The sequence below is a fragment of the Onychostoma macrolepis genome, chromosome 18, assembly GCF_012432095.1.
Source record: "Onychostoma macrolepis isolate SWU-2019 chromosome 18, ASM1243209v1, whole genome shotgun sequence".
In the NCBI taxonomy this organism is placed as follows: Eukaryota; Metazoa; Chordata; class Actinopteri; order Cypriniformes; family Cyprinidae; genus Onychostoma; species Onychostoma macrolepis.
In genome coordinates, this window is record NC_081172.1 from 18,333,356 (window position 1) to 18,361,221 (window position 27,866).

Consider the following 27,866-nt stretch of genomic DNA (forward strand, 5'->3'; position numbering starts at 1 on the left):
CCATCCTCGATCACTTTTAAATCAGCTTTGACGAAGCTCCTCTCAGCTAGTGCGTCTTTTCAAAGTGAAAGTAGCCTTGTCACCTGACCTGAATACAGCGCGCTGATTCGCTAAAATGGACTTATCGGCTTCTGCTCAAAAACAACAAGGGCGCTTGTCGGCTTGTGCAGTAAAACGTGAACTCGCGATGCCTTGAAAGTGGACAATACCGGCCTTTTTGACAAACGTGTTTAGGGTTCAGTTCGCGCTATATGTGGAGAATAATGCATGGCAATCAGCTCTTTTACTTTTAAAGTGGCCTTTATCGGTTTTTGCAAATTAACTCTTCCTATATTAGTGCTGTCAAATGATTAATCGTGATTAATCGCATCCAAAATAAAAGGTTTTGTTTACATAAAATATGTATGTGTACTTTGTATATTTATTACTTGTATATAAATACTCACACATACAATATATATTTTGAAAATATTTACATTTATATTATTATATTTCATATTCAATATATAAACAACATATTTTTCTTAAATATATACATGCATGTGTTTGTATATATATATATATACATCATAAATTACGCAGTACACTCTCATATATTTGGTAAACAAAAACATTTATTTTGGATGTGATTAATCGCGATTAATCGTTTGACAACACTACCCATATATATATATATATATATGGGTAGTTGACTTATCAATGTGTCCTATGGTGTGACGGAAAAATGTAAAAAATAATAATAATAATAACCTCTAACATTGAATATAAACCTCTCTCATGCTATTTGTAACTCTAAGAATGAAAATACATTTCTCTCATGTTATTTGTGTTAATTTTTGCTATGTCACACCATAGGACACAGTCCAATTTTTATTTGTCAACTACCCATAACACACAAAATATAGGCAACCGTATATTTTGTTTGTCTTTGCCTCACAACATGCCAGAGAACTTGAAGTTTGTGGTCCATGTATTCTATGTTTACTGCATTATTAATATTTTATCTCGATTCAATTTCTCTCTCTCTCTCTGCTTAGTTTGTCTCTAAAGATCTCTCAAAGAAGTGAAACAGTAACAAAATGAATCTCTATATATTTTTTTCAGACATTAAAAACATTTTAATTAAAGATCAGTCTACTCACTGGGACATTTACTGTAGAGACAGATGAAGGCGATGGGGTGAACAGCGCAGCACCACCATGGGGTTTGATTTAATTGTGATCGGCATGCTTCAGCTTGTTTGGTGACAGCACTGGTGCTTGAACCTCCCCTGCTGTTTAGCTCTATAATAGACTTGATACTGTATCTTTCCTTTCCTTCGGGATCTTGCTGTTTGTGGATGTGCTTGTCACTACATGTCCTTCAATCAGCACAGCGACACACACCTGAACCTTCTTCCCAAGTGAAAGCGAGAAACACACACAAGCACACTGAGTTCACAAACAACAGCCTGTCACGTTATGCAATATCTGCTCCCAACGCTGCAATGAAACATCACTAGTCATTAGTTTAACTACTAACACATTTTAACTGTCCATTAAGCTGAACAAATTGTGTTGACAGAGGACCTTTACCTGATTTAACACATAATGATCAATCAATGTTCAGACATTTAAATGCTTGTTTATTGCATTTTCCAAAAAAGTGGCTCATTTTACCTGACTTCACACAACCAAAGCACCTCACTTACCTCAGTGTGTTAGGGCATCATAATGAATTTTCTAATAGAGCTGAGAAATTGGCAAAACAACAATACATTACATCCTTTGAGATTGCACTATGCAATAATAATCTTTAATCTTGTCATTTTACATTATTGACACTATTTTCCTATTCTGATATTGGAAAGTTGCTTTGACACAATCCGTATTGTTAAAAGCGCTATATAAATAAAGGTGACTTGACTATGCTGTGGGATTGTTTTTCAGTCAATTGTAATAATGTTTTCAAAAACAGTTGAAGAATGTATGCAAAATGTCTTTGGATTAATTAAGAAATATTAAATTATTATTAAATATTACATATTAAAGTACATTGTTGGCTGCAATAGTAACTTGGTCCACTAGTGGGCGCATTTGGCTTATTTTGTTTTATTGATAAACACCTTATTTGCCACACATAAACAAGACAGTAATTTACCAGGTTGTCCTGATATAATTCTACAAATCCCATGTGAAAGTGGATAATCAAGTCATCTACAACATCTATAACCTGTGTTCATTAATTGAAGCAAAGCTAAAATAAAACAAATATTATATAAAAACTTAAACATTTAAAGAATTGGCAGCAGAAAAGTATAAGTTGATGTACTAAAATTACCAAAACTGAAATAATTCTAAATGAAAATATTAGAAAAAAAAAAAATGCAAATTAAAAACTTACACAAATTGTATATATATATGGGGGAGGAGAGATTAATACTGCATATAGTTATGCAAGGATTTATCAGAACGTTACTGTTGTCTCTTACACAGTAATATCACTAATTTCTTTCACATTCATATACTCACTTTGCACAAAAAGTATACGTATTAGGTATTTTAACTGTTTAATTATCTACACCAGAAGTGTGAACCAAATGCAAATAATATATAATCAATCCGTGAAAGATCTTGTGATGAGAGAAATCTGAACACAGAGTTCTTTATTAAAGCTCAGTTTGCATTATACAAATATCAGTTTCAAACTGCATGCGGTGGCTTGGTCTGAGGCACAATACTAAGGTAAAACAGCATTGTTCAGGTTTAGACAAAAAAAAAAAAAAGAAGGGGAGGGGAATAAACATAGATTTGCATAAATTAAACTGAATATCATATAATATTGCAGTTTACCCACTAGGAATTTAAACGTGTTAGTTGTATTTTTAAGTAAAATATACACATGATAAAGGAGACACTGAGAAAAAGACATTAAGAACAAGATTTGCAATTAAGACAAAAAGGAAGTTCATCTTGCATTGAGTTTTTTTTTTTTTGCTATCGTGACAACAGAAAGTTTTGAAATCTTTGAAGACAATAAATACCAAGCGTGTTATTCATATCACAACAATTCTCTACATCATAAATTAGACAGAGGGCTGGGCACAGATCTCCATTTGAGCCCAATCAAAGCCCCCTCTCTCTATACATAAGAACACGCTTCCGTTAAAGGAGTGGAATATTAATAATAATAATGAGGCCACACACAGGAGGACTGACTCAAATATTGACAGTAACTCGTGGTCCAAATTCAGTTAAGCCCAACTTAGCTCAAAAGGACTTGGCGTTCTTTGCAGGATGATGCCCTTCAGCTTGTGTCCTGTCAATCACCTATTCTTCCTCCCTCTGTAAATCTCCTTTCATTTGCCTTTGGAAACACTATTGCTCTACCTAGCACAAAAAAAAAAAAAAAAAAAAAAAAATACCAAGGCCTTTATTGGTGAAAATAAGTACACTGTTGATCTTACGTGCTTATAAGACCAGCCCAGGCAAACTCAACTATGATGGTGATGAAAAATGCAAACACCAAAAATTACACATTTTCTCACTTCTCACTATTCAAATGTCAATAATCCTTTTCTGGAAAAGACAGAAGAAAATAATGCAGCATCAAATAAATTCGCATCCCTGAAAAACAAAGTAACCGAAAGGAAAAAAAAAAAAAAAGATGATAAAACAGGCACAAATTTCGGGAGGCCTCCAGATTAGGAGACTCCTTCACAGCAAAACCTCTGTGATAAACCAGCCCGTCCACAGCCTAAGAGCGGCATTTAGCAAACTGTCTGATCTCATCTATATTTGGCAAATAAACATCGATTGGTCACGTTTAAGGAGCTACTACTGCTAGTCTTTACCTGCCACTTCCATAGAAGAGTTCAGGTAAGAAATCCAAACCGAAATCAACACTGCACAAACGGAGTTAGTGAAAACAAGTTTATCTTAAAGGCAAAAAGCAGCAACACTTGGAACGTAACCCTCGAACGAGTGGATTTGCTTAAAAAAACGGCTTTCTTCGTGTCGTGCTGCACACGGACAGTCAACTGCCCAAAAATGATCTTAGACCTTCAGTGGCTACAACAGAAAGTACGGAGGAGTGACCTGTCACAATGCATTAAACAGAGAGCTGATGGTAAAAAAAATAAATAAAAAAAACCTTGAGTCAATGTATCATCATTATTATCATCAGTGATGAGGATAATAACAACAACACCACTACTTATAATACCAATATTACAACTGACCCCAGATAACGAGGCGTAACTGAAGTAGCGTTGTCAGTTAAGCGCCAATCACAGTACAACCTGCCATTGTAGGGAATGTTCCGGTCTCAGTGGGACAATGACAGGGCGGCGTGCCTAAAGGGGGTCGCGGGAGTGGAGAAAAAGGGTTTGGGGGGAATGTAGCAGTACTGGGAAAGGGGGAGGTAGAAGAGGAGTCGACAAGGATAAATTTAGAAGGTACAAAAGTCCACGGATCTACTCCCACTCGGTGGTTCCCGGTGGCTTGGACGTCAGGTCATACATCACTCTGGAGATGCCTGGGATTTTCTTGATCTCGTTGACCATCTTGAGAACCACCTGTGGCCAGAGGAGCATGAGTTAGTGTGTGGAAATGACGTAGGGTTTTTATGTTTGGATAAAGGATCTGATCTCTCACCTCTTCAGGGATTTGGTTGTCTGGAGTAGCGGCGATGCCGGTCATGAAGTCGCTGGTGATGAAGGTTCTGATGACGACGGACCGTCTGCAGGATGGCTGCTTCTGCAGCGGGTCACGATCAAAGTGCAGTGGGGTGAGGATGACTGGCATCTGGCTGATCTTACTTGAGTAGCCTGTATCAAAAATTCATACAAATATATATTTTAATATATGATGTTGAGAACTTATCCATTTATTAGGGGTTCGAGCGCATGGCGCTAAAACCCTTTTGTAATTGTTAGGATGGCCGAGGATCATCCAGATTCTCTGGAAGAGTGAATATCAGTAAGTATGAAAAAAGTTGAATTTTCGACTCAATATCGCAAAGGGACGCCAAAACGTTCAAATGTATGTAAGAGCTAAATCTGAGCTAACATGAACAAAAATCATGGAGCTTGGCCACTTGGTGGCACTATAAGAGGGAAAAAACAAAACAAAAAAAACAACATACAAAATGGCTGTAATGTGTTTTTATGTAGTATAGTTTCACAAAACTAAAGTCAGACCATTCTGTTTTTGCTTCAAATTTCAAAATTATACAGTCTAATTTAGATTAAAAACTGTTCATGTGTAACTTATTTGATTTAGGGTTTGTTTTAAAATTTCAATATAGTTTTGTTATATGTGACCCTGGACCACAAAACCAGTCATGTGTGTAAATTTTTCAAAATTGAGATTTCTACATCATCTGAAAGATGAATAAATAAGCTTTCCATTAATGTATGGTTTGTTAGGATAGGACAATATTTGGATTGAAAATCTGGAATCTGAGGGTGCAAAAAAAAAAAAAAAAAAAATCAAAATACTGAGAAAATTACCTTTAAAGTTGTCCAAATGAAGTTCTTAGCTATGCATATTACTGATTAAAAATTAAGTTGAGATACATTTACAGTAGGAAATTCACTAAATATCTTCATGGAACATGATTTTTGCTTAATATCCTAATGATTTTTGGCATAAAAGAAAAATGGGTAATTTTGACCCATACAATGTATTTTTGGCTATTGCTACAAATATACCCCAGCGACTTAAGACTGGTTTTGTGGTCCAGGGTCACATATTTCAATTTCACAAATAAACGTGTAGCAATAGCCTAGTAAAAGGACACCTTTTCATTTACTGTATAATGTCTTCAATCGCATTTTGTAAAAAAAAAAAAAAAACGTGAGAAAATCGAATCGTGAAATCAAAATCGTGACTCGAATCGAATCGTGAGTGAATCGTTACATCCCTATTTATTTGCAGATAGCCCTAATGTATCTATACTCTAGGTTCTGTTAGACAAAACTTTTGAACAGTCAAAACTGTATAAACAACAGAAATCAAACAGTAACGTTTGCTGCCTTTGACTAACGTTGTCAAACCAAGCAGATTTTCCCCTCAAGAGACGTAAGTGTGGTGAAAGTGTTTACACAGCTCTCGCAGTAGCCATAGCTGTGGTGGGAGTGTTTACACACATAAAGGTTATGACAATAATGAAGCAGACAGCTGAGGCAGCCAGCTCTTACCGGACTCTCTTAAAATGGAGTGCGCTACAAAGTCTGCCTGTCTTAGCGTGCTGAGAACACCAGTGGTCAGGAAGGTGGGCGTGATGTCAGTGGGAGGCTCCTTTACGTGTGACCCAAAAACATAAACAACTCTGAAAAGGAAGAGATGAACAAGGAATGAAAAAGGAAAAACTTTGAATTTACATTAGAGACCAAATAAGGACATAATAAAGGACTTTTACTTGACACTATGACAACTGTTGTACACTACAGTTCAAAAGTTTGTTGTTGGTATAATTTTTAAATATTTTTGAAAGAAGCTTAAATGTCACCAAGTATCAAAACTGATAAAAACTAAAGACTCTACGGATACAGTAACAGTAATATTGTAAAAAGTAATATATTTTAAAATGTAATTTATTCCTCTGATGGTAAAACTGAATTTTCATCAGCCATTAGTCCAGTCTTCAATGCCACATGATCCTTCAAAAATCATTAGACTATGCTGATCTGATCAGTTTTTATCAATTTAATGCATCCTTCCTGTATAAAAGTATTCATTTCTGACTTATTTACACTGTTAAAGAGTTGGATTCTCATGCTAAACATGACCAAAGTCTCAAAAAGCGAGTTGGACACATGACAGAGTATTTCTGTGCCAAAGACGCGTATCCTGATGCAAAATGAACCCGAAAAGTCCTACACAACGATAATAGTGTGATTAAGGTGTGTACATGTCTATACTGCACTTCGATAATGTGACCAAAATAGGAATACTCCACACGTCTTAATTCAATTTGTGTTTACTTCGAGTATGACTTTAGCCGGATTAAGGTAATCAAAAATCTGTTTATATGGTAGATTCTTATTCAGGCCCCATTTACACTAGTGCGTTTTCGTTTTAAAACGGCGTTTTAGAATGAAAACGATCCCCATTTACACTGGCATTTCAGAAACAATCTCCGTTTACACTACACAACCGAAAAACGCATGCCATATGACCATTCATGCAGGTACTACCATAGATGTGTATTAGTAGATTCCCTATTATATACAGTGAGGAAAATAAGTATTTGAACACCCTGCTATTTTGCAAGTTCTCCCACTTAGAAATCATGGAGGGGTCTGAAATTGTCATCGTAGGTGCATGTCCACTGTGAGAGACATAATCTAAAAAAAAAAAATCCAGAAATCACAATGTATGATTTTTTAACTATTTATTTGTATGATACAGCTGCAAATAAGTATTTGAACACCTGAGAAAATCTATGTTAATATTTGGTACAGTAGCCTTTGTTTGCAATTACAGAGGTCAAACGTTTCCTGTAGTTTTTCACCAGGTTTGCACACACTGCAGGAGGGATTTTGGCCCACTCCTCCACACAGATCTTCTCTAGATCAGTCAGGTTTCTGGCTTTGAGCTCCTTCAAAGATTCTCTATTGGGTTTAGGTCTGGAGACTGGCTAGGCCACGCCAGAACCTTGATATGCTTCTTACAGAGCCACTCCTTGGTTATCCTGGCTGTGTGCTTGGTCATTGTCATGTTGGAAGACCCAGCCTCGACCCATCTTCAATGCTCTAACTGAGGGAAGGAGGTTGTTCCCCAAAATCTCGCAATACATGGCCCCGGTCATCCTCTCCTTAATACAGTGCAGTCGCCCTGTCCCATGTGCAGAAAAACACCCCAAAGCATGATGCTACCACCCCATGCTTCACAGTAGGGATGGTGTTCTTGGGATGGTACTCATCATTCTTCTTCCTCCAAACACGTTTAGTGGAATTATGACCAAAAGTTCTATTTTGGTCTCATCTGACCACATGACTTTCTCCCATGACTCCTCTGGATCATCCAAATGGTCATTGGCAAACTTAAGTCGGGCCTGGACATGTGCTGGTTTAAGCAGGAGAACCTTCCGTGCCATGCATGATTTCAAACCATGACGCCTTAGTGTATTACCAACAGTAACCTTGGAAACGGTGGTCCCAGCTCTTTTCAGGTCATTGACCAGCTCCTCCCGTAGTTCTGGGCTGATTTCTCACCTTTCTTAGGATCATTGAGACCCCACGAGGTGAGATCTTGCATGGAGCCCCAGTCCGAGGGAGATTGACAGTCATGTTTAGCTTCTTCCATTTTCTAATGATTGCTCCAACAGTGGACCTTTTTCACCAAGCTGCTTGGCAATTTCCCGTAGCCCTTTCCAGCCTTGTGGAGGTGTACAATTTTGTCTCTAGTGTCTTTGGACAGCTCTTTGGTCTTGGCCATGTTAGTAGTTGGATTCTTACTGATTGTATGGGGTGGACAGGTGTCTTTATGCAGCTAACGACCTCAAACAGGTGCATCTAATTTAGGATAATAAATGGAGTGGAGGTGGACATTTTAAAGGCAGACTAACAGGTCTTTGAGGGTCAGAATTCTAGCTGATAGACAGGTGTTCAAATACTTATTTGCAGCTGTATCATACAAATAAATAGTTAAAAATCATACATTGTCATTTCTGGATTTTTTTTAGATTATGTCTCTCACAGTGGACATGCACCTACGATGACAATTTCAGACCCCTCCATGATTTCTAAGTGGGAGAACTTGCAAAATAGCAGGGTGTTCAAATACTTATTTTCCTCACTGTAGATGGCGGACGCTTCTGCCATATCTATGGGTACCACAATGAGCATGATGTTATCGTTTTCATGGTCATCAAGGATGTGCAGTGCGAATGTGGGCAGCCACGCCATCATTTTCAGAAGTCTCCGTTTTGGTCCGTCTACACTGAAACGCAACCCCAGAGTTTTCAAACTAAAACGGGGTCATTTTCAAAAGTCTCCGTTTTCGACCTCGAAAACGCCAGAGTAGTGTAACCGTAGCAAAAGTTATGCGTTTTAAAACAAAAACGCACTAGTGTAAACGGGGCCTCAGTGTATTGTCTTAACCATATTAAAATCTGAATATTGTTGTCCATGTATACATACTCAGTGCCATAAAAACTTATGCGACCTTTAAACAAATCATTTTTAACTAAACAAACACAAGGGGTTTAAGAGAGTCTGTCAATGCAGGGCTCGAAATTAACTTTTTTACTTGGCAGCACCAGCAAAAATTTAGGAGGACCCACCAAAAATGAATGAGCACCACAATTACAAATTTTATATTATCAGATTTCATCTTTACATTCTTAACTTTAATGCAGATTTTAGATTGCTGTCAATCACCCAGTCACTGCTTTCCGCTGTCAGGTGACAGGGAGCTAACTACCGTGGGAAATGCAAAGGGCTGAAGAAGAAAGAAAATGAAAAGAACACAGATTTCTTTCGTAAACCACCCTAGTTAATCTGAGTTTGGTTAAACACAGAGAGAGAGCTCCTCTTTGGCGAGGGTTAGGATAGTGTATGCGGTGTTAAATTTTACATTCAGCTCTGCCAATTGCGCGGAATGGCTGGCAGCTAGGGGTGTGCGATATTGACAAAAAATAATATCTCGATATTTTCTAGGATTTTATCGATAACGATAATTAGACGATATTTTGCTGAGTGTGTTATTGTGCTGATCTTAAGGACTACCGTGATTACAGCTGACTTTGATATTCTTCATATTCTGTGTGGTGGTCAGTTCAGAGCAGTGATAGAAATTAATCTTTTCCAATAAGTTTAAATTGATTTTTTACCTTTTATGGTCATTTTTACAATTAAGCCATTTTTTGTTCTAAAAGTGTGCATCATCATTTGAGTCAAATTCTTACATTTAATCAGTCAATTAGAATAATAAGACATTTGGGCTGTTATCAAGCAAATGAAATCAGTATCAACAAAATTCATCTTTGAATTTAGAATTTCTTAAGTGGAATTTAGATGCATTTACACACTGCTTAATGCAGGACATGAATGCATTTAATCTCCAGTTACACATGCATATATAATTTTAATACTGTAAACATGAAACGTTGAATACTGATATTTGAATCGTTTATTTTTATTTTTAAATGAAAAGACACTTTAAATGTGAAATTAAAACCGCCAGTAGGTGGCAGCAAGTCACTGTTAATAAGTGAGTCACTGCGATTGAACCGAATCATTTAAGCGGTTGATTCATTCAGGAACGAAACACCGTCATGTTGCTCAGAGACACAAAACAGTGCTGTGGCTGTGTTTGGAATTATTTTTGTTGTCGAAATAGAGCAAAAACAGGAAATATGGCGTCTAAAATGTAATTCTCTTAATATTAAAGAAGACAATTAGCAGATTACTACAGAAGTGAAATCATTTAGTAAAATTAAAGTATTAAAAAGTTACAGAAGTTTAAATTTACTGTAAAAAATATTATACTATTTTTATTTTATTTTATATAAAATAAATATTTTAAAAAAAAGTTAAAAATCCAAAATTGCTATAAAATTAAAGCCATGTGTGTACATAAGTTGTGTTCCAAATTTGAAGTTGATATAAAAAAAAATTGAGGTTCATATTCAATTTTGTTTAGGCGTTATACCAAAAACAGCCACCGGGTGCCATTCAAACTCCATTGAATTGTTTTTTAATGCATTTACATTTAGTCATTTTTGTAGACGCTTTTATCCAAAGCGACTTACAATTGGGGAATACATAAAGCGATTCATCTTGAAGAGGCAATCAGACAGACGAAGTGCTTGCAACACCAAGTCTCAGGCATTGTTCAAATAAGTACAAACTACCAAAGGAAGGAATAAGTAAAGAGAAAGATTTTTTTTTTTGTCACATTTATGTCACAATTCTATCAATTTCTCTCTCAATATTACATCTATAACAAATAACCACCAAATATGGAATCTTGAGACTCAGACCTTTCCAACGATATGTATTTTGTCAAGATTATAAAACGTTTCGATTCTAAAAGACCGTAATACATTTTGTAATATGACACCGCCGCTAAGGGGGAGGAGACCGCTAAAACATTTTGAAATACCATTTCTATGGAAACGCAATGTCCGATTTCAAAATGGTTTTCACAGGAATTTTGAGATTTTAAGCTTTCAAATGGTATATAACTTATGATGATAGCTAAAACATGTGATAGGGAAAAAGGCAAGGAAATAAAGACTTTTTGTGACAAAGGTCAGAACTCCTGTTACGATGTAGATTTATCATAGACTCTTGGTGCACTCTCGTCATAAATGAATCTATTACTGTTCCTACATAATTTGTAACAACAAAAAATGGTAATATATCTATTTAGGAGACTTGGACCTTTCCAATGATATATAGTTTGTCATGATTACATTAGAATTTAACTGTAATATAGTGAAGTAAAGTTAGACGTCCCGTATACGGGACGGTGACAGTTAAGGGGTTTTAACTTCTTGTTTATTGAACTGTTGTATACAAATCAATATCACAATTGTTATCATGCTGATTTTTGGAGGAAAAAAACATCACTCTTCGTGTGATATTATCTATATGAAATTATATAAAGCCCCCATATCTTGAATTTTGTGATGCATTTTAATAGACTGAATCATGCAGTGAAAAAAAAAAGCACTCTAAATGCGCACGCGCACTAGTCTAACCTACTAGACTTCATCACATCATGTATGCGTGCACTCTCTGTAGGCGTTCTGTTTGGTTTTTGCAATATACTCAATGTCAAATCGCACATCGTTAAAAAAAACAATTACGATATTAATCGCAGACCCCTATGTGAGCATCCTGACGATTAAAGGTCTTAACGATTGAACCTGATGATCCTGAATGTTTTGCCACACACTTGTCCCTGCATTTCTTGTGTTTGGCACTCTCTCCGTGTTTAACCAAGCACTCGAGCTTAAAAATGTGTAGATTCGGTGGCGAATGCTGTTAGTGTTACCTGCAAACTCCATCCCACAGGCTTTAAAGTGCATGCAGTGCATAGCGGAGCCACTCAAAGTCTTTCAACCATTCTCTCTGAAAACTGTACGCCTTCTTTTCGGCTGGTGGGTCAACATTCACCACATGATCGCCATCACCAGCACCATTATTTGTAACTTTAGGTGGTTTACAAAAGACATCTGTTAGTGTTCTTTTCATTTTCTCTCTTCTTCTGCCCTTTGCATTTCCCACGGTAGTTAGCACTCCGTCACCTGACAGCGGAAAGCAGTGACTGAGTGATTGACAGCTAATATTAATCAATCTAAAATCTGCATTAAATTTAAGAATGTAAAGATGAAGTTATGTTTGTTACGTTTGATAGAACAGCACACCTTATCAGCACACAGAAGACACATAACTGTGACAATTATATGCACTCGTACAAATGCTCCTAAATATATTTTGAGATCGCAGAGATTAAATTATGGGAGTATATGCAACCAAAATGGTCTCAATCTCGAGCCTTGCAACGGGGATGAATACGCGAATACGTTTTTCACATGTTTGATGGAAAGATGACTGAAGCAAAGAGTCAACCTGATGGCGTTACCTGTTGATGGAGTGACAGATCCGAGGGATGAGTCTGGCCAGGAACATCAGCGAATCCCAGTGAGGGGCCTCTTTACTGCTCACCCCACAAACATAACTGTATGACCGGGAGTCACCCTGTACACAGATCATATGGAATCAGAATTAGAACACATTCAATCCTCCAACATCTCCAGAAAGATTCATTTTAAACATCTGTGCAGAATGAGTGCATTTTAACTGTGGAGAAGTCGGCAACTGTTAAACTATTATGCGTTAACAACAACAGATCTTAACAACATGCATAAATACAGCGCACGTCTGTACGGTATTTAAAACATTTTGCCACCCTGCGTGTCAGCATGTCCCAGCTCAGAGTCTGGAGACTGTGGTAATTTTAGCACAGCGTGGTATAGCAGTAAGCCGTCTGTTAGAGGCACATACAGCCATGCATCATCAACCAATGTGGTGAGACGCTGACTGCCTCTGTCTGGACGTGTTCTGTCTAATGGCTTCATCTCACAGATGTAAACCAGCCTCCTCTGGCACTATGATTGAAAACCTGTCTATAAATACAAACATCGTGAGATCCGCACACAGTAGCAGAGGACCGATCACTCTATATGCTTATATACAGACTGTGCTGGACTGACAGTACTGCTCTTTGACATTTTCATTACTACAAATAACATCAACTGAAACACAGCAATAGAAAGGGAATAAGCAACACTGTGTGTTTCAATGGAACAGTGTGTTTGAAAGCCTAACCACAAAAATTTAGACACAGGAAAATGTCATCAGACAATGAATGGTGCTATGCAGCCAGACAGGTCGTCCTGTCTTCCAGACAGAAGAGTTTGTCATTTGAGACAGTGTAAATTTCACCTCAAACAAGTGAACAGTCACAGTAACCGGTGTTATTTTAGTATTATTTATATAGTTACTTTTTTAGTATTAACAGTTTTAATTAGGTTTTACTGCTTTATATTCAGTTTTCTTTTTAATTTTAGTTTAAGTACTTTTGTAATGTACATTTTTATTAGCTTGTGTCTTTTTAAAAATATTTTTATTTTATTTTAATACTTCAACTTAAAACTTATCCAGTTTGTTGCCAATGAAACATTTATTTTAAGTTTTACATTTAATAGTTACTTAAATAATGTTTAATAGTTTTAGTTTAAGATTATAATATTGGCACTAACAACAATTAAAATGGCAGCTGAGGGAAATAACACAGACCTAGTAATTATATTATTATATTATACAAATAGGTTTCCCAAACTCTTCCATCATGCCTTATAAAAAATACGTTAAAGATCATATACTCGGATAAATTAAAGGTGCTGTATGTAGGATTGACACCCAGTGGTTGAACTAGGTATTGCAGTCCAAATTCAAAATATTGGAGACGGTTTTTTTCACCCGGCCCCTCCTCTTGACGCAGGTTGCCAGATTAACAACACCAACAGGAACGAGCGGCCATGCCGATGAATGAAATTAAATACGCTGTGTTTTCCGCTAACTGGCAACCCGGGGTGCCGAAATACAATTGGGTAAACTGGCAGTGGGCGGGTTTCACAAACCATAACAAACACAGACATTACGGGCCGGAATTCACATTTTCAAAGGAGAATAACTCCATTATTGGACACTTTTGCATGTGGAATAAATGGATTAGGGCTGACTGCATTTCTGTAATGGCATCTGTAAACAAAAATTAGGTATAATAATAAGCATAAGACCAAGGTGGCTGAAATATCGGCCAGTGCAAAAAAAATAAAAATAAAATAAAAAAATAAAAAAAGCAAATCATTCTTATGCTCGCATTATAAATAAATGTGTCTGAATGTGACATGAAAGCAATGGCAGACAGCAATACTTACCTGAACACCGACAGTTTTAATTGGCAGCAGAAAGGCATTTAGTGAATGAAGGCTGGTGATCTGCATGAGTTTCTCTTCCTCCTCATCTGATATGCATGACTTCACTCTCTGAAGAAGGGTGTGAGGCTGAATGGATTGACATCAAAAGGATTGAGATTTTATAGCATGCCATATATAATCCAGAGGGAACTCTGGAATGACTGTGTGCTTTCAAGTATCCACTTTCAACTTAATCAGCAAACTTACAGACTTTTAAGTTGAGAAAGATCAATTATTTAAGGTCCGTGTCAATAATTCAGCCAAGAAATAAGCAATGTTTAAACTTGTGCACACATACCTTTTTGACACTGGCAGAGAAGTCTGTGATGATTTTTAGGATGTTGTTGGTCTCGGCAAAGTCTTTACAGATGTAAGGTTCATCGGCGCAGATCACTCTAATGGCAAGGCCTGGACCTGCAACACACATTACACACATTTCAGCAAAGCACACACATTAGAGTCATTGATCGTCATTAGTCGCAATTAATCTTTTAAAACATACTACCCTTCTAAAGTTTGGGCTTTACAGTACAAGTTTCCCCCCCCCAAAGGAATTCTCATTTAGGTTGCATTTACTGAATAAAAAAATAAATAAAACAGTAACACTGTGAAATAATGATCCTTCAGAAATCATTCTAACAGGCTGATTTGGTGCTTTTATTTTTTTATATCGTCGAAAACTGTTGTGCTGCTTAATATTTTTGTGGAAACCATGAAACATTTTTTCAAGATTTTTGATGAATAGAAAGTTCAAATATATATATTATTTGTGTGTCATATACTTAATTTAATGCATTGCTGAATAAAACACTTAAACATATATACATATATAAAAATCTCCAAACTTTTGACTGCTAATGTGTGCTTGTTGTATAGATGTGTGTACTTTTATGATTAAAAATCATCATTCAATTTTTTTCAATACTAAACACCAACTACATGTAGTTGTTTTTGCCCTTTTCGACACTAATTTACGGCTATGTACAGGAAATGATGGGGAGTCAAAATCAAAGTCCACATAAACATCAAGGCTCAGTGTATTATAATATTTTTTCCAACTGCTAGACTTTGTCTCTAAAACATTGAAGCATTTAAATGGTTTAAGTTGTTAAAGGCACATTCCAAAAAAAAAAAAAAAACAAGACTACCCAACAACGTCTGGGCAGCGTCTGGGCAAAAAAGCTGTGCTTGAACACACCACTCCGACTATAACCTGCATGAGAGGAATTAACTGTCTATATCAGCAGCTATCAAATGTATATGTTCGTCATTTAAAGCTGCAGTCCGTAACTTTCTTTTTGTAAAAAATTATCTGAAATCAGTATTTGAGCAAGTACATAACCAGCCAGTGTTCAAAACTATCGCCTTACTTTAGCCCGATTCACAACGGTTAGCTTATAATAATGTTTTCTAATTATATTCCACTTTTAAATGTGCTTCTGATTACAGATAGCCTGGGATTACACAAGATTTGCATTTTAAAGACAATTTAGCTTTTTGGGTTAAAATAATTTCTTATTATGAAATTCGAATGGTATGACAATTGGAGATTAGACATTGAAATCTACACGCTAATACACACTATACACAGTCACGCAATGCTGATAACAATAATAATAATTTGCATGGTTTGATGTGATATGAGCTAATCGATCTTTAGATTAAATAACCATTGGTAGCGCGATTTATTGTAATGCTTTTTTCCTCAGTTGGTCAGAACAAACATGGCAGACTTGTTACTTGTTCAGATGACAATATATATAGTGAAAATTCTTATTTGGTTCACATATTCCAAGACGTAGGCTAAAATCTGTGATTGCGTAGTACAGTGAATATCCACACCGATGCGTGACTGACAGCCACACATTCACCTCAAAACATAAAATTTATGCGCACAGGAGCCATGCTGGCGCACAACCCACGCAAGGAAGATTCCGCAATCAGCTGCAATTGCAGGTTTTCAAACAGAGATGGCGACAAAGAAGCAAAACCTACGGACTGCAGCTTTAAAATAAGAAACCGAAACAAGGATATACAAGATATACAAAACAAACAAATCAGCGCTTGCTTATAATTTTTAATATCAGTTATTTTGATAACTTTCTTCATTTTAAGCGGCTCATGTTATGAAAATATTCGCATATTGGAATGCTTGGGTAAGATCACGTAACATTAGAACTGCCTTCAGCCTTCATTTACTTACTAGTTTTATCACTTTCGCTTTAATTCTCGGGCACTGACTCATTTGCTGAACTGAACATCCAATCAGAGTTCTCACTCTCGCCGACGGCCCCGACGCTAATTCAACATGTTGAATCGGGCAAACTGCCGCCGACGAGTGGAACACACCAAACAAACTAGCCCGACAGACACTCGCCGATGGCCCGACGTTGGCTTGGTGTGTCCCTGGCTTAATTATTCGTAAAACTGAACCAAATTCTTTTTTAATTAGGCAGAAAAAGGGATTTGAATGTTTCTGATGATCTTACCAGGGAAGGGGTGTCGGGAGACGATTTCTTCAGGGAGCCCCAGCTCGCGACCTAGTGCTCTCACTTCATCCTTATGGAAATCCTTCAGCGGTTCAATTACTTTACCCTAAAGGACAAGACGTTCAGATGAACCAGCAAACAACTGTTAGGACCAAGCCATAATTGAGTTCCTCTAACTTGAAGAGACTCCCTATTGTGTGCCTCTATTCTGGCACACTGCAGGGGGCCCGGAGTATACCACAGCCAAATATATATACAGGTGCTGGTCATATAATTAGAATATCATCAAAAAGTTGATTTATTTCACTAATTCCATTCAAAAAGTGAAACCTGTACATTATATTCATTCATTACACACAAACATTTTAAATATATCAGTCTATTTCTTTTAATTTTGATGATTAGAGCTTACAGCTCATGAAAGTCAAAAATCAGTATCTCAAAATATTAGAATATTTACATTTGAGTTTGAATAAATGACCATCCCTACAGTATAAATTCTGGGTATCTCTTGTTCTTTGAAACCACAATAATGGGGAAGACTGCTGACTTGGCAATGATCCAGAAGACGAACATTGACACCCTCCACAAAGAGGGTAAGTCACAGAAGGTCATTACTGAAAGGTGTAGCTGTTTACAGAGTGCTGTATCAAAGCATATTAAATGCAAAGTTGACTGGAAGGAAGAATTTGGGTAGGAAAAGGTGCAAGCAACAGGGATGACCACAAGCTTGAGAATACAGTCAAGCAAAGAGCTTCACAAGGAGAGAACTGAAGCTGGAGTCAGTGCATCAAGAGTCACCACGCTCAGACATCTTCAGGAAAAGGGCTACCAAGTCACTTCTGAACCAGAGACAACGTCAGAAGCATCTTACCTGGGCTGTGGAGAAAAATAACTGGACTGTTGCTCAGTGGTCCAAAGTCCTCTTTTCAGATGAAAGTAAATTTTACATTTCATTTGGAAATCAAGGTCCCAGAGTCTGGAGGAAGAGTGGAGAGGCACAGAATCCATGTTGCTTGATGTCCAGTGTGAGGTTTCCACAGTCAGTGATGATTTGGGCTGCCATGTCATCTGCTGGTGTTGGTCCACTGTGTTTTCTGATGTCCACAGTCAACGCAGCCATCTACCAGGAAATTTTAGAGCACTTCATGCTTCCTTCTGTTGACAAGCTTTATGGAGATGCTGATTTCATTTTCCAGCAGGACTTGGCACCTGCCCACACTGCCAAAGGTACCAAAAGCTGGTTCAATGACCATAGTGTTACTGTGCTTGACTGGCCAGCAAACTCGCCTGACCTGAACCCCATAGAGAATCTGTGGGGTATTGTCAAGAGGAAGATGAGAGACACCAGACCCAACAATGCAGATGAGCTGAAGGCCACTATCAGAGCAACCTGGGCTCTCATAACACCTGAGCAGTGCCACAGACTGATCGACTCCATGCCACGCCGCATTGCTGCAGTAATTCAGGCAAAAGGAGCCCCAACTAAGTATTGAGTGCTGTACATGCTCATACTTTTCATTTTCATACTTTTCAGTTGGCAAAGATTTCTAAAAATCCTTTCTTTGTATTGGTCTTAAGTAATATTCTAATATTTTGAGATACTGATTTTTGACTTTCATGAGCTGTAAGCTCTAATCATCAAAATTAAAAGAAATAAACATTTGAAATATATCAGTCTGTGTGTAATGAATGAATATAATATACAAGTTTCACTTTTTGAATGGAATTAGTGAAATAAATAAATTCTAATTATATGACCAGCACCTGTATATATATATATATTTTTTTTTTCCCACAAGCCAAGGTTTTATTATATATTTGGCTGAGTTCACCAATGTTGACAAAAACTGTCAAAAAATACCGTATTGACCCGAATATACGACCCCCCTTTTTCCAGATGTACCTTTTGGAAAAAGGCTTTTTGAAAACCAAATCTTGTTTTTTTTTTCTCTCTCTGTAAAACACATTTTTGCTTAAATTATTTTCATATTGCATATTTTTCCTATTTTAATTTTTGTTTTGAAAGTATGGTAAATACTGGTAAAATGTACCAACAATGACATTGAAAAATATACACTTTTTGATATACCATAAAAATGTAATTACATTACATATTTCATGCCACACTCGTTTTATGCGTTTTTGGCACCACCTATTGTTGTGGGTGTAAGTGTATAAGAATATAAGACGACCGCGTTTTTTCAGATGTATTTCCAAGAAAAAAACATTGTCTTATATTCGGGTCAATACGGTATATATTTTCCGTCTTCTATATAGATAAAGTGAAGAGTTACATGACTTTAATGACAGGTTAGACAGCATTAGTATATGTTGCAAGCAGGACTCAAACCTGCAACTACAATGCTGGCACCATATTAATCTTTACCTCATCTCTAAGTTTGCGGATGAGCTCTGTGTCGTTATGGTGAGTTTTGATAACTTCGGCCTTCCCGCTAGCCAGGTGAGAAGCACTCTCGATAAGGTCTGGCCTGAGCGTGCCTTGTGCCAAGAACACATCCTCCGGCTTCAGATTCATCTCTCCGATCACCTCATTTGCAACCTAAAAAAAGAGCAAATCAGAGCCTCACAGTTCTGCTCCAAACTATAGTCCATCATCTGCTAAACATTCTCAGATCACTTCATAACTCAAGGAACTTTAATGCTCTATAATAGATTTATTCTCCAGGCGAAGTCTTGTTTGATGTCTACACAAGACATTTTAGGCGAATCAATACTGAAGTCAACAATTACCCACACTAACATCATTACAGGACCATCTGATAATAATGCCATCATCAATTCAGTTACTGGTCGAAACAAGGTGTGGCACACAGTCATCTAAAAAGCAGAGCAACACACTTTTACAAACGTATCCCCAATGATCTTCCGTTTCTCTTCTGGATTGGTGGTCATGTTGAGCGTTTTGCTGATGCGTTTCCTGGGTGTGCGATCCTCTTCTGATATCGGAAGGGTCGTTGTGCCGTTGTAAAAGGTGTGTGCAGCATTTACAACTGTAAAGCAGAAAGAGTGACTTTTTAGCGAGTCTCAACACTGATGTATTTTACTTGTCATTCAAAGTGACAATTCAGCCAAAAATAAATTTACTCACCTTCAGGCCATCCAATAGGTGACTTTTCTTCAGTAAAACAATAAAGATTTCTAACTGAAACAGTGGTCCTTGGTGATCCACATGTTTTATGAAACGAAACACTAGGTCTGTGCAAGAAACCGAATTATTTACATTATTACTAGAGATGCACCAAAATGAAAATTCTGGGCCGAACGGAAAATATATCATCAGTTGCCATGAGTATTAATTTTGTGTTGCCTGATATTCTTTCTTGTCTCTCAAAGTGACGGTAGCCACTGGCTTTCATTTTATCAATTACAAAGCACCATAGTTTCAGTTAATAATTTTCTTTACTGTTCTACTTAAAAAAAAAATAAATAAATAAAAAAGTCACATACATCTTGGATGGCCTGAGTAAATTAACAGTGAATTTTCATTTTTCCCTTTAATATAGAGAATAAATGATAATGCATACATAAACTTGAAAAATCAAAAGAAAGAAAGAAAGAACTATTTCATTGACCGGAGTACCAAAAGGAACCTTTTGAATGTTACCTTTGAGTTTGATGCCGAGTTTAGTCAATGCCTCCTCAACACTTTGACTCTCTCTCTTTCTCATGAAGCCGTTGTCGATGTGAACAGCAATCACTTGCTCCTGATTTAGGGCTTTATTCAGCAGGGCCGTGCACACAGTGGAATCTACACCACCACTCAGTAACACCTGCATACATATAAACACACAGATATCCTGGCTCACTTCGGACTGTCACTGTAAACAAGATATCCAATAAACCCAAATGTTCAAATACACAGAATAAACAGTACACCAGAGATGACTTTGGGGGAAAAACACAAATAATATTACTATAATATTGTACTCATTAATAGATTATAAATCCAATAAAACCCTCAGTTTATGCTCTAGAGAGAAGACCCACTTTGCAGAAGCTCAGGGAGGAAATCACCTTGCTTTAGGAAAGAACACTAATTGGAATTTTTAATTAGTTGCCCACACACACACTTACACATCCTACCCAAGCACTGCCTGGAGCAACAGCAATTAATAGGAATTAAACAAATTAGAGTATTTTGGCGCTAATCACATATGTGCCTTCAACCAAACAAAAGGCCCTTCATAGATCAAGTAAGATCAGTATCTCATTGAGCCCACAATAACAGTAACATCCACCAAACATGCTTGCAAGTATTCGCTAACCAATTAAATCTAAGCTTTACTAAACATAAATCTCTTAATTATTATAATTAGTGAATGATTCATCTTTAAATGTGGCATGTCTAATTTCTGTGCCACTAGAACAGTGCTATTTTAGTATTATTTACCATTTTTGGACCAGATTTACTAACAGCTTGCGCCAGCACAAACCATCTTTTGACATTAAAATAGTACTATCAGGATATGGCAAAGATATAATATTACAATATTTTTAAGAAAAATCACGATTCACGATTTTATCACGATTCTTTGTCATGTTGGTTTTACTATTTTGCAAGTTGTCTGAGCATTACAGCCAAACTAATTTCCCTATTATAAAGACAAAACCTTTCAAGGTAACAAAAATATTAAAAAAGAATGGTGGATATTTAGGCCAAAGTGGGCGAAGATAAAAATCTGTGTCATTATTTTATCTTTGTTATTAAAAAATGAGAACAAAGATACACATTACAAATACACATACTATACAAATAAAACAGTGTTTTATTTTCAGGTACAATAGGTGTATTTAGCAGGAGCATTCAATAAATTTAATCAACAAATATAAAAATAAAACACTATATAGATTGATTCCTATTAAATCAACTGTATTAACGCTTTACAGTCAAGAGTAGTGATTTTTCTCTTTGTGTTTTGGTGTTTTATTAACATTGAAGGAATAATTAACCCCAAAATAAAGAGTGTTTTATATTTATACCATCATTTACTCACTCAAAAGTTTCTTTAAACCTGAATGGGTTTCTTCTGCTAAACATAAATGCTATTTTGAGGAACGTGGAAAACCAAACAGTTGCTGGTCCCCAGTGACTTATTCCATAGTATTTGTTTTTTCCTTCTATCAAAAGTCAATGTGGACCAGATACTATTTGGTTACCCACATTCTTCAAAATATCTCCTTTTGTGTTCAACACAAGAAAGAAATTAATACAGGTTTGGGACAACATGCGAGTTAGTAAATAATGACAGAAATTTAATTTTAAGGTGAACTATCCCTTTAATGACAGTCGGCAGCATGTTCAGTACTGCCCCTTTAAGACCTGCACGCATCTAATATACAGAGGCACGCATCCGTTTCTCTCAGCTGTTTACTTACTCATTTTAGACATAAGCAACGGAGTCTATACATAAACCTTGTGTGTTTTGACAGTATTAGTGCACAAGATAACTTAGTTCAGTAATCAGGAGCTTTTTGACAGGCTTTAGCACGCGCGCTTCGGGTGTACGGGCTCAGAAAAAGCGCAAGTCAGACCGACGCGTGAATAAAACATTTAACCGGCAAGGCTTTAAAGCAGATCCGAATAATGTACAGTATATTGAGACGGAGGAATAAGAACTGCAGCTGATAGTATCGTGCTACAGCGCACATTCTAAGTTATTTCTTCAAAAGCAGATCGTGGAGACATTTTTATCGTCCACGATCAAAAAAAATCAACATTTGTACTAGAATCACTAAATGCAATTGCAAAGATAGTGAAAGTTTCCTGAAACACGCTCCCATCTGCCATTGGTCACTTCAAAAAAATGCCACTGTTAACCTGTAAGTGAAGTGATCAATGATTGTTTTAAATGATACTCACCAGAACTTTGGATTTGTCCACCTTCTCGGAGATATCCCTGATGCAGTTCAGCTGACGGTTCTGTACTGTAAAGTTACTGCTACAGCCAGCAATCTCAAACAGGAAGTTGCGTAGCATGTCCATCCCCCTCTCAGTCAGATCGACCTCTGGATGAAACTGAGTGCCGTAAAGTTTCTTCTGCTCATTAGCAATGGCTAAGACAGAAATGAAGACAGGAAACATCTTAAACCCCAAACACCCACAAAGAATCCAGCATCTGTAACACTTTTTTTGATATAAAGCATGTCTAGGAAATATTCTTCAGGTTCGCCTACCCACCGGCAACGATGTTTCCTGACTGTGCAACAACTTTGAATCCATCTGCTACTTTGTCAACACTGTCTCCATGCGTCAGCAGAACATGCTCCTCCTTTTGCAGCCCCCTTGAAACACACAAAAGGGTTTCAGCTAAAGAAAACCATTAACTACTTTGCAAATTTATAAATGATAAAGTTAAGGCATGTACAACACATGGCGACAAAAAACTAAATAAAATGAAAATCTGCCATAATAAAGGGACTTATACCTAAAGAGTGAGCAGGAACTGTCCAAAGCAATGTTGAAAACACCATCCTCCCTCACACTCTTCCTGTGTACTGTGCCTCCAAAAACTTTGTTCATCATCTGGCAAACATAAAAAAAACATTTAGTGTTTTGACATACTATGTGTATTTTATATGAGTTTTAGAAATGTCACTACTGTCATATATATATATATATTATTCATCTTCATTTCAAATAAATGCTTTTGAATTTTCAAGTCATCAATCCTGAAAACAATTGTATCACAGTTCTTACAAAAATATTAAGCAGCACAACTGTTTTCAGCATTGATAATAATAAGAAATATTTCCATATTACCAAATCAGCTTATTAGAATGATTTCTGAAGGATCATGTGACACTGAAGACTGGATTAATGGCTGCTGAAAAATCAGCTTAGCCATCACAGGAATAAATTCGATTCCAAAATTTATTAAAATAGAAAAGTTATTTTAAATTTTAATAAAATTCACAATATTGCTGTTGTACTGTGTTTTTTGATCAAACAAATGGAGCCTTGCTGAACATAAGAGACTAAATAAATCAAATAAAATCAGGCCAACTTCAAACTTTTGATTGGTAGTGTATATTATCAATCTAATTTTAGCATTATTATTATTATTGCTAATTTGTTTCTCACCTGCATTCCATAGCAGATTCCCAGAACTGGTTTTCCGATGGTGAATATGGCTGGATCAAACCAGGGTGCATCTTCAGCATAGACAGAGTTTGGCCCTCCGGATATAATAATGGCCCTAACATTGGAGACAATAATTTGATATACACATTATAAACCAATTTACATTAACCAAAATATAATTATAAAAATCCCAAGTGACTGAGAAAGATGGAACGAGTCTGTCTGTCTGTTGAATCACTGAGACTAGGAAAGTTCTAATGCAAAGGCCAGATCATCTAAGCCACTTATCTCTCCAACTTGTGGGTTATTCTGTCCTTCTATCAGCCACATTCCGAGTCTCAATGTTCACAGCTTCGGGAAAACACAACGGCTTTGTTTCCTTTTATGTCCTCACAGGTGGAATGCACAGCACTCACACTGTGTTCTCTCAAGGACAGACCGACTAACAAAATAAACCAATATGACCATTTATCTTCAGCAACTGGTGCCTTATAAATTTCTAGAATAGTTTTAGGTCTTAAAGGAGAAGCGGAGTGATTATAACTGTACAATAACAAAATGTGTTTGCAGTCCCCGATAATGCATTCAAAAAACTTTTGAACGTAGAAAATTGTCTTTATATAATTTAGAAAATACACACAGTCTTTATTTATAATACCTAAAGTACACAACGACTCTAATAAATCCTGATCACAATTTTCACTCTTAGCTGCACCACACGACTGCTATTTAATAAAGCCTGAAACACAATGGAATGAAACGTACACAAATACCTAACATTTTAAATTTTACAACCCAATATCAGCGTTTTCCCCATTAACCACAAAGTTTAATGTTTCAAACTAAGAAAACGTGCTGCAAACAATGAAGGATAATCATTTTAATGCCTCACTGAATGTTAGTTCAGATACTAAAGTCTGTCGGTTACCATATCAAACATTTCTACTTTGCAATTCAATTAGGTTTCCCTGGCACTTTTTAACATGAGAACCAAACAGCATCAACTACTAAATCTATCTTGGCACCGATGGGCTCACCTGAAACCCTGCTCTCTGATGGCGAAAGCTGGCGTCTCCAAAGGCAGAATCTCAGACTGGACAAACAGCTCTCGTACCCGCCTGTCAATCACTTTCCCGTACTGCGCTCCCGCGTCGAGGATCACCACGGCACCCTCGTAGGAACATAAACCATCTTTAGGCTCTCCGACGATATCCAGCTGCAGATACACACACACAGATAGCACAATGAAGAGCACACGTAATTCCCCATGCTAAGCAAGTAAGATGCTACTAATGAAATTTGTGATGCATTTAAAGGCGCATGTGTGCATGTGACTGGAGACTAAAGATGTGCTGCTTCTGATAAATCAGTCACATGAGTCATGGCAAGGTGATGTCCTGCACATTGTGGTTTTAATGTAGTCATTTCCAAAAATTTGTGGTATCAGGCATACCGATTAATTTGCAAATATTTGGTCATTTCAGTCCAGTTTGGTTATTTTACATGTAATTATGCCCATCTTAGTAAATGTGACCCTGGACCACAAAACCAGTCATAAGTAACAGGGGTACATTTGTAGAAAAGGCCAACAATACATTGTATGGGTCAAAAGGATTGATTTTTCTTTTATGCCAAAAATCATTAGGATATTAAGTAAAGATAATGTTCCTTAAAGATATTTAGTAAATTCCCTACCGTAAATATAACAAAACTTAATTTTTTATTAGTAATATGCATTGCTAAGAACCTCATTTGGACAACTTTAAAGGCAATTTTCTCAATATTTTTTTTTTTTTTTTTTGTTGCACCCTCACATTCCAGATTTTCAAATACAGTAGTCAACATTTGAAGTGGATCAAAGTTGTCCTAAGACAGGAACGGGTTTGTTTTTGTTTTAGGACAACTTTGATGGAAGGTTTTGACTGCTTATGACTGGCTTTGTGGTCCAGGGTCACAAATATCAAATACAATTCCATGAACATATTTACATATATTAATTATATTTATATATCTTTATATATTATGTGGCATCAACCACTAATAGCTTTTTTTAAAAGTACAAAACTGCCTATGGCTGGTCAAGTTTCTGTAAATTTTAATATTATTATTACACATTTTCTAATATATATATTTTTTTGTTTTTTTTGTTTTTTTTTTTTAAAGAAAATGCTAACACAACTCAAATTGATGCTTGAGGGACAGGCAGAATACACTTTTGAGCAATTCTTCGACATTAATCATAACTTTGTTCATTCTAAATAACTTCAGATCAGTGAGATAAAAATAGATCACCTATTGTATTAATAAAGACAGACAATGTACATGCTACAAAATCATGCATCTCTCACTATAGTTTATAAGTACGAAACGCTCCCACGTGGTTTGTGAGGAACACGAAAACAGCACTTTCTGACTGACTCCAGCACACACTCAAAACAGTGGAAAGCGCCGGTAAAATGCAATTAAAGTTATTTAATGAACACTTGAAAGAGTGCAAACATTAACTGGTAGTCATTTAAAATCCAAACATGACCCAATCTCCAGTGTGAAAATGCACTGGCCTGTACACCATTTACAGCTCATAATAGCATGTTAACACAGACCACTTCAACTTTTCAGTCTGGCCTACTTAAACGTATAAAGTATAAATCTTTTGTAGCCGCATGAAACTCAACAGCGTTTCACGGCTGGCTGTTCGTTTCAGCCACAGCTCTGAACCCTCATTAGCCATGGCAGCTCAGCATGTCACATTGATTGTGGCTAACTAGCATTAGCTTTGAGCGCGCGAGCCCGGCTAACTGCATACACAAGAACAAGCTGCTGTTTCTCAGTTCTGCGCGCGGATGAGCCTCTGAGCTTCGCCTGGGGCATGCGATCATCTCACTATATCATAAACCATACCACGACATCATCCAGGTGGAGTGCTGTAGGCACGGTCCGACAGTAAAAATTCTCCATTACGCTAAATATGCCTTAATAAATATACAACAATGAACCAATGCAATAAACCCCGGGTCCGCGGCGCGCTCTAAGTTTCCCAGCGCAGACAGGGCCGCGTGTGAACGGGGAGTACCGGTGTCGAGTACCGGTGATACGCACAAGGACGGGTAGAACGGTTTGGGTTGTGTACATGCTTAGGCCGGTTTACTGACCTTGCTATCCCCGTTACACAGCGCCATGAATGTGTGATGTGAAGCGGACACCCTTGTATTGCCGTGTTTCTGTTGTAAGCGTGTTCTCTTCCGTGTGATCGTTGACGGTGTCACCCACTCGCCTGCTGCTGGCCGCTTACTACTACAGCTCCGTATCTCTGCCTGCTCGTGGTGTGCGATCGCTGATAGGGAGGAGTTTGACGGTCGGAGTCAGAGAAAAGTTTCTGTTGGCTGGGGGCCTCCGGTGGACATGGGAATCCTAATAATGATTCGTTTAGTACTTTTGAAGAAGAAATGTTTGGGGAAAATATACCCAAATAAATTATGTTGAGATGATTTCAGATTCGATCAAAACAGATTTGACAAATAATAAATGCATTTAATTGGTTACAGTTATTGCAAGTTGTGTTTGCAACAGATTTCTGTAGCTAGGCCTACATCACACGAGTTTTCTTTATTTTTTATTAAATAATTACACTTTAAATTATTGATCAGGATAGGCAAAATCGTTTGAAAATCGACTTTTCTTCTGTGGAACTTATGAAAACTCTAAGGGATTTTATTTAGTTAGTTTCTTCAAAGTTTTTTTTTTTTTCTTTTGTGTTGTTTTGTGCAGAAGAATAAAAGTCGTACAGATTT

The 27,866-nt window shown here is 36.9% G+C and overlaps 1 protein-coding gene across 1 annotated transcript; it reads right to left on the bottom strand.

The window, feature by feature from the left end:
• Positions 1–2,428: 2,428 nt before the first annotated feature.
• On the bottom strand, positions 2,429–27,473 carry gmps (guanine monophosphate synthase). The gene is made up of 16 exons (XM_058751836.1): positions 27,228–27,473; positions 25,113–25,291; positions 24,076–24,190; positions 23,420–23,517; positions 23,173–23,276; positions 22,855–23,048; positions 20,599–20,764; positions 19,833–19,984; positions 19,360–19,533; positions 16,971–17,076; positions 14,780–14,895; positions 14,443–14,568; positions 12,582–12,697; positions 6,182–6,312; positions 4,635–4,807; positions 2,429–4,555 (listed from the first exon to the last, which is right to left on the bottom strand). The coding sequence occupies exons 1-16, from the start codon at positions 27,252–27,254 to the stop codon at positions 4,454–4,456; spliced, it is 2,079 nt and encodes a 692-aa protein (XP_058607819.1). The 5' UTR covers positions 27,255–27,473; the 3' UTR covers positions 2,429–4,453.
• Between the last annotated feature and the right edge of the window lie 393 nt (positions 27,474–27,866).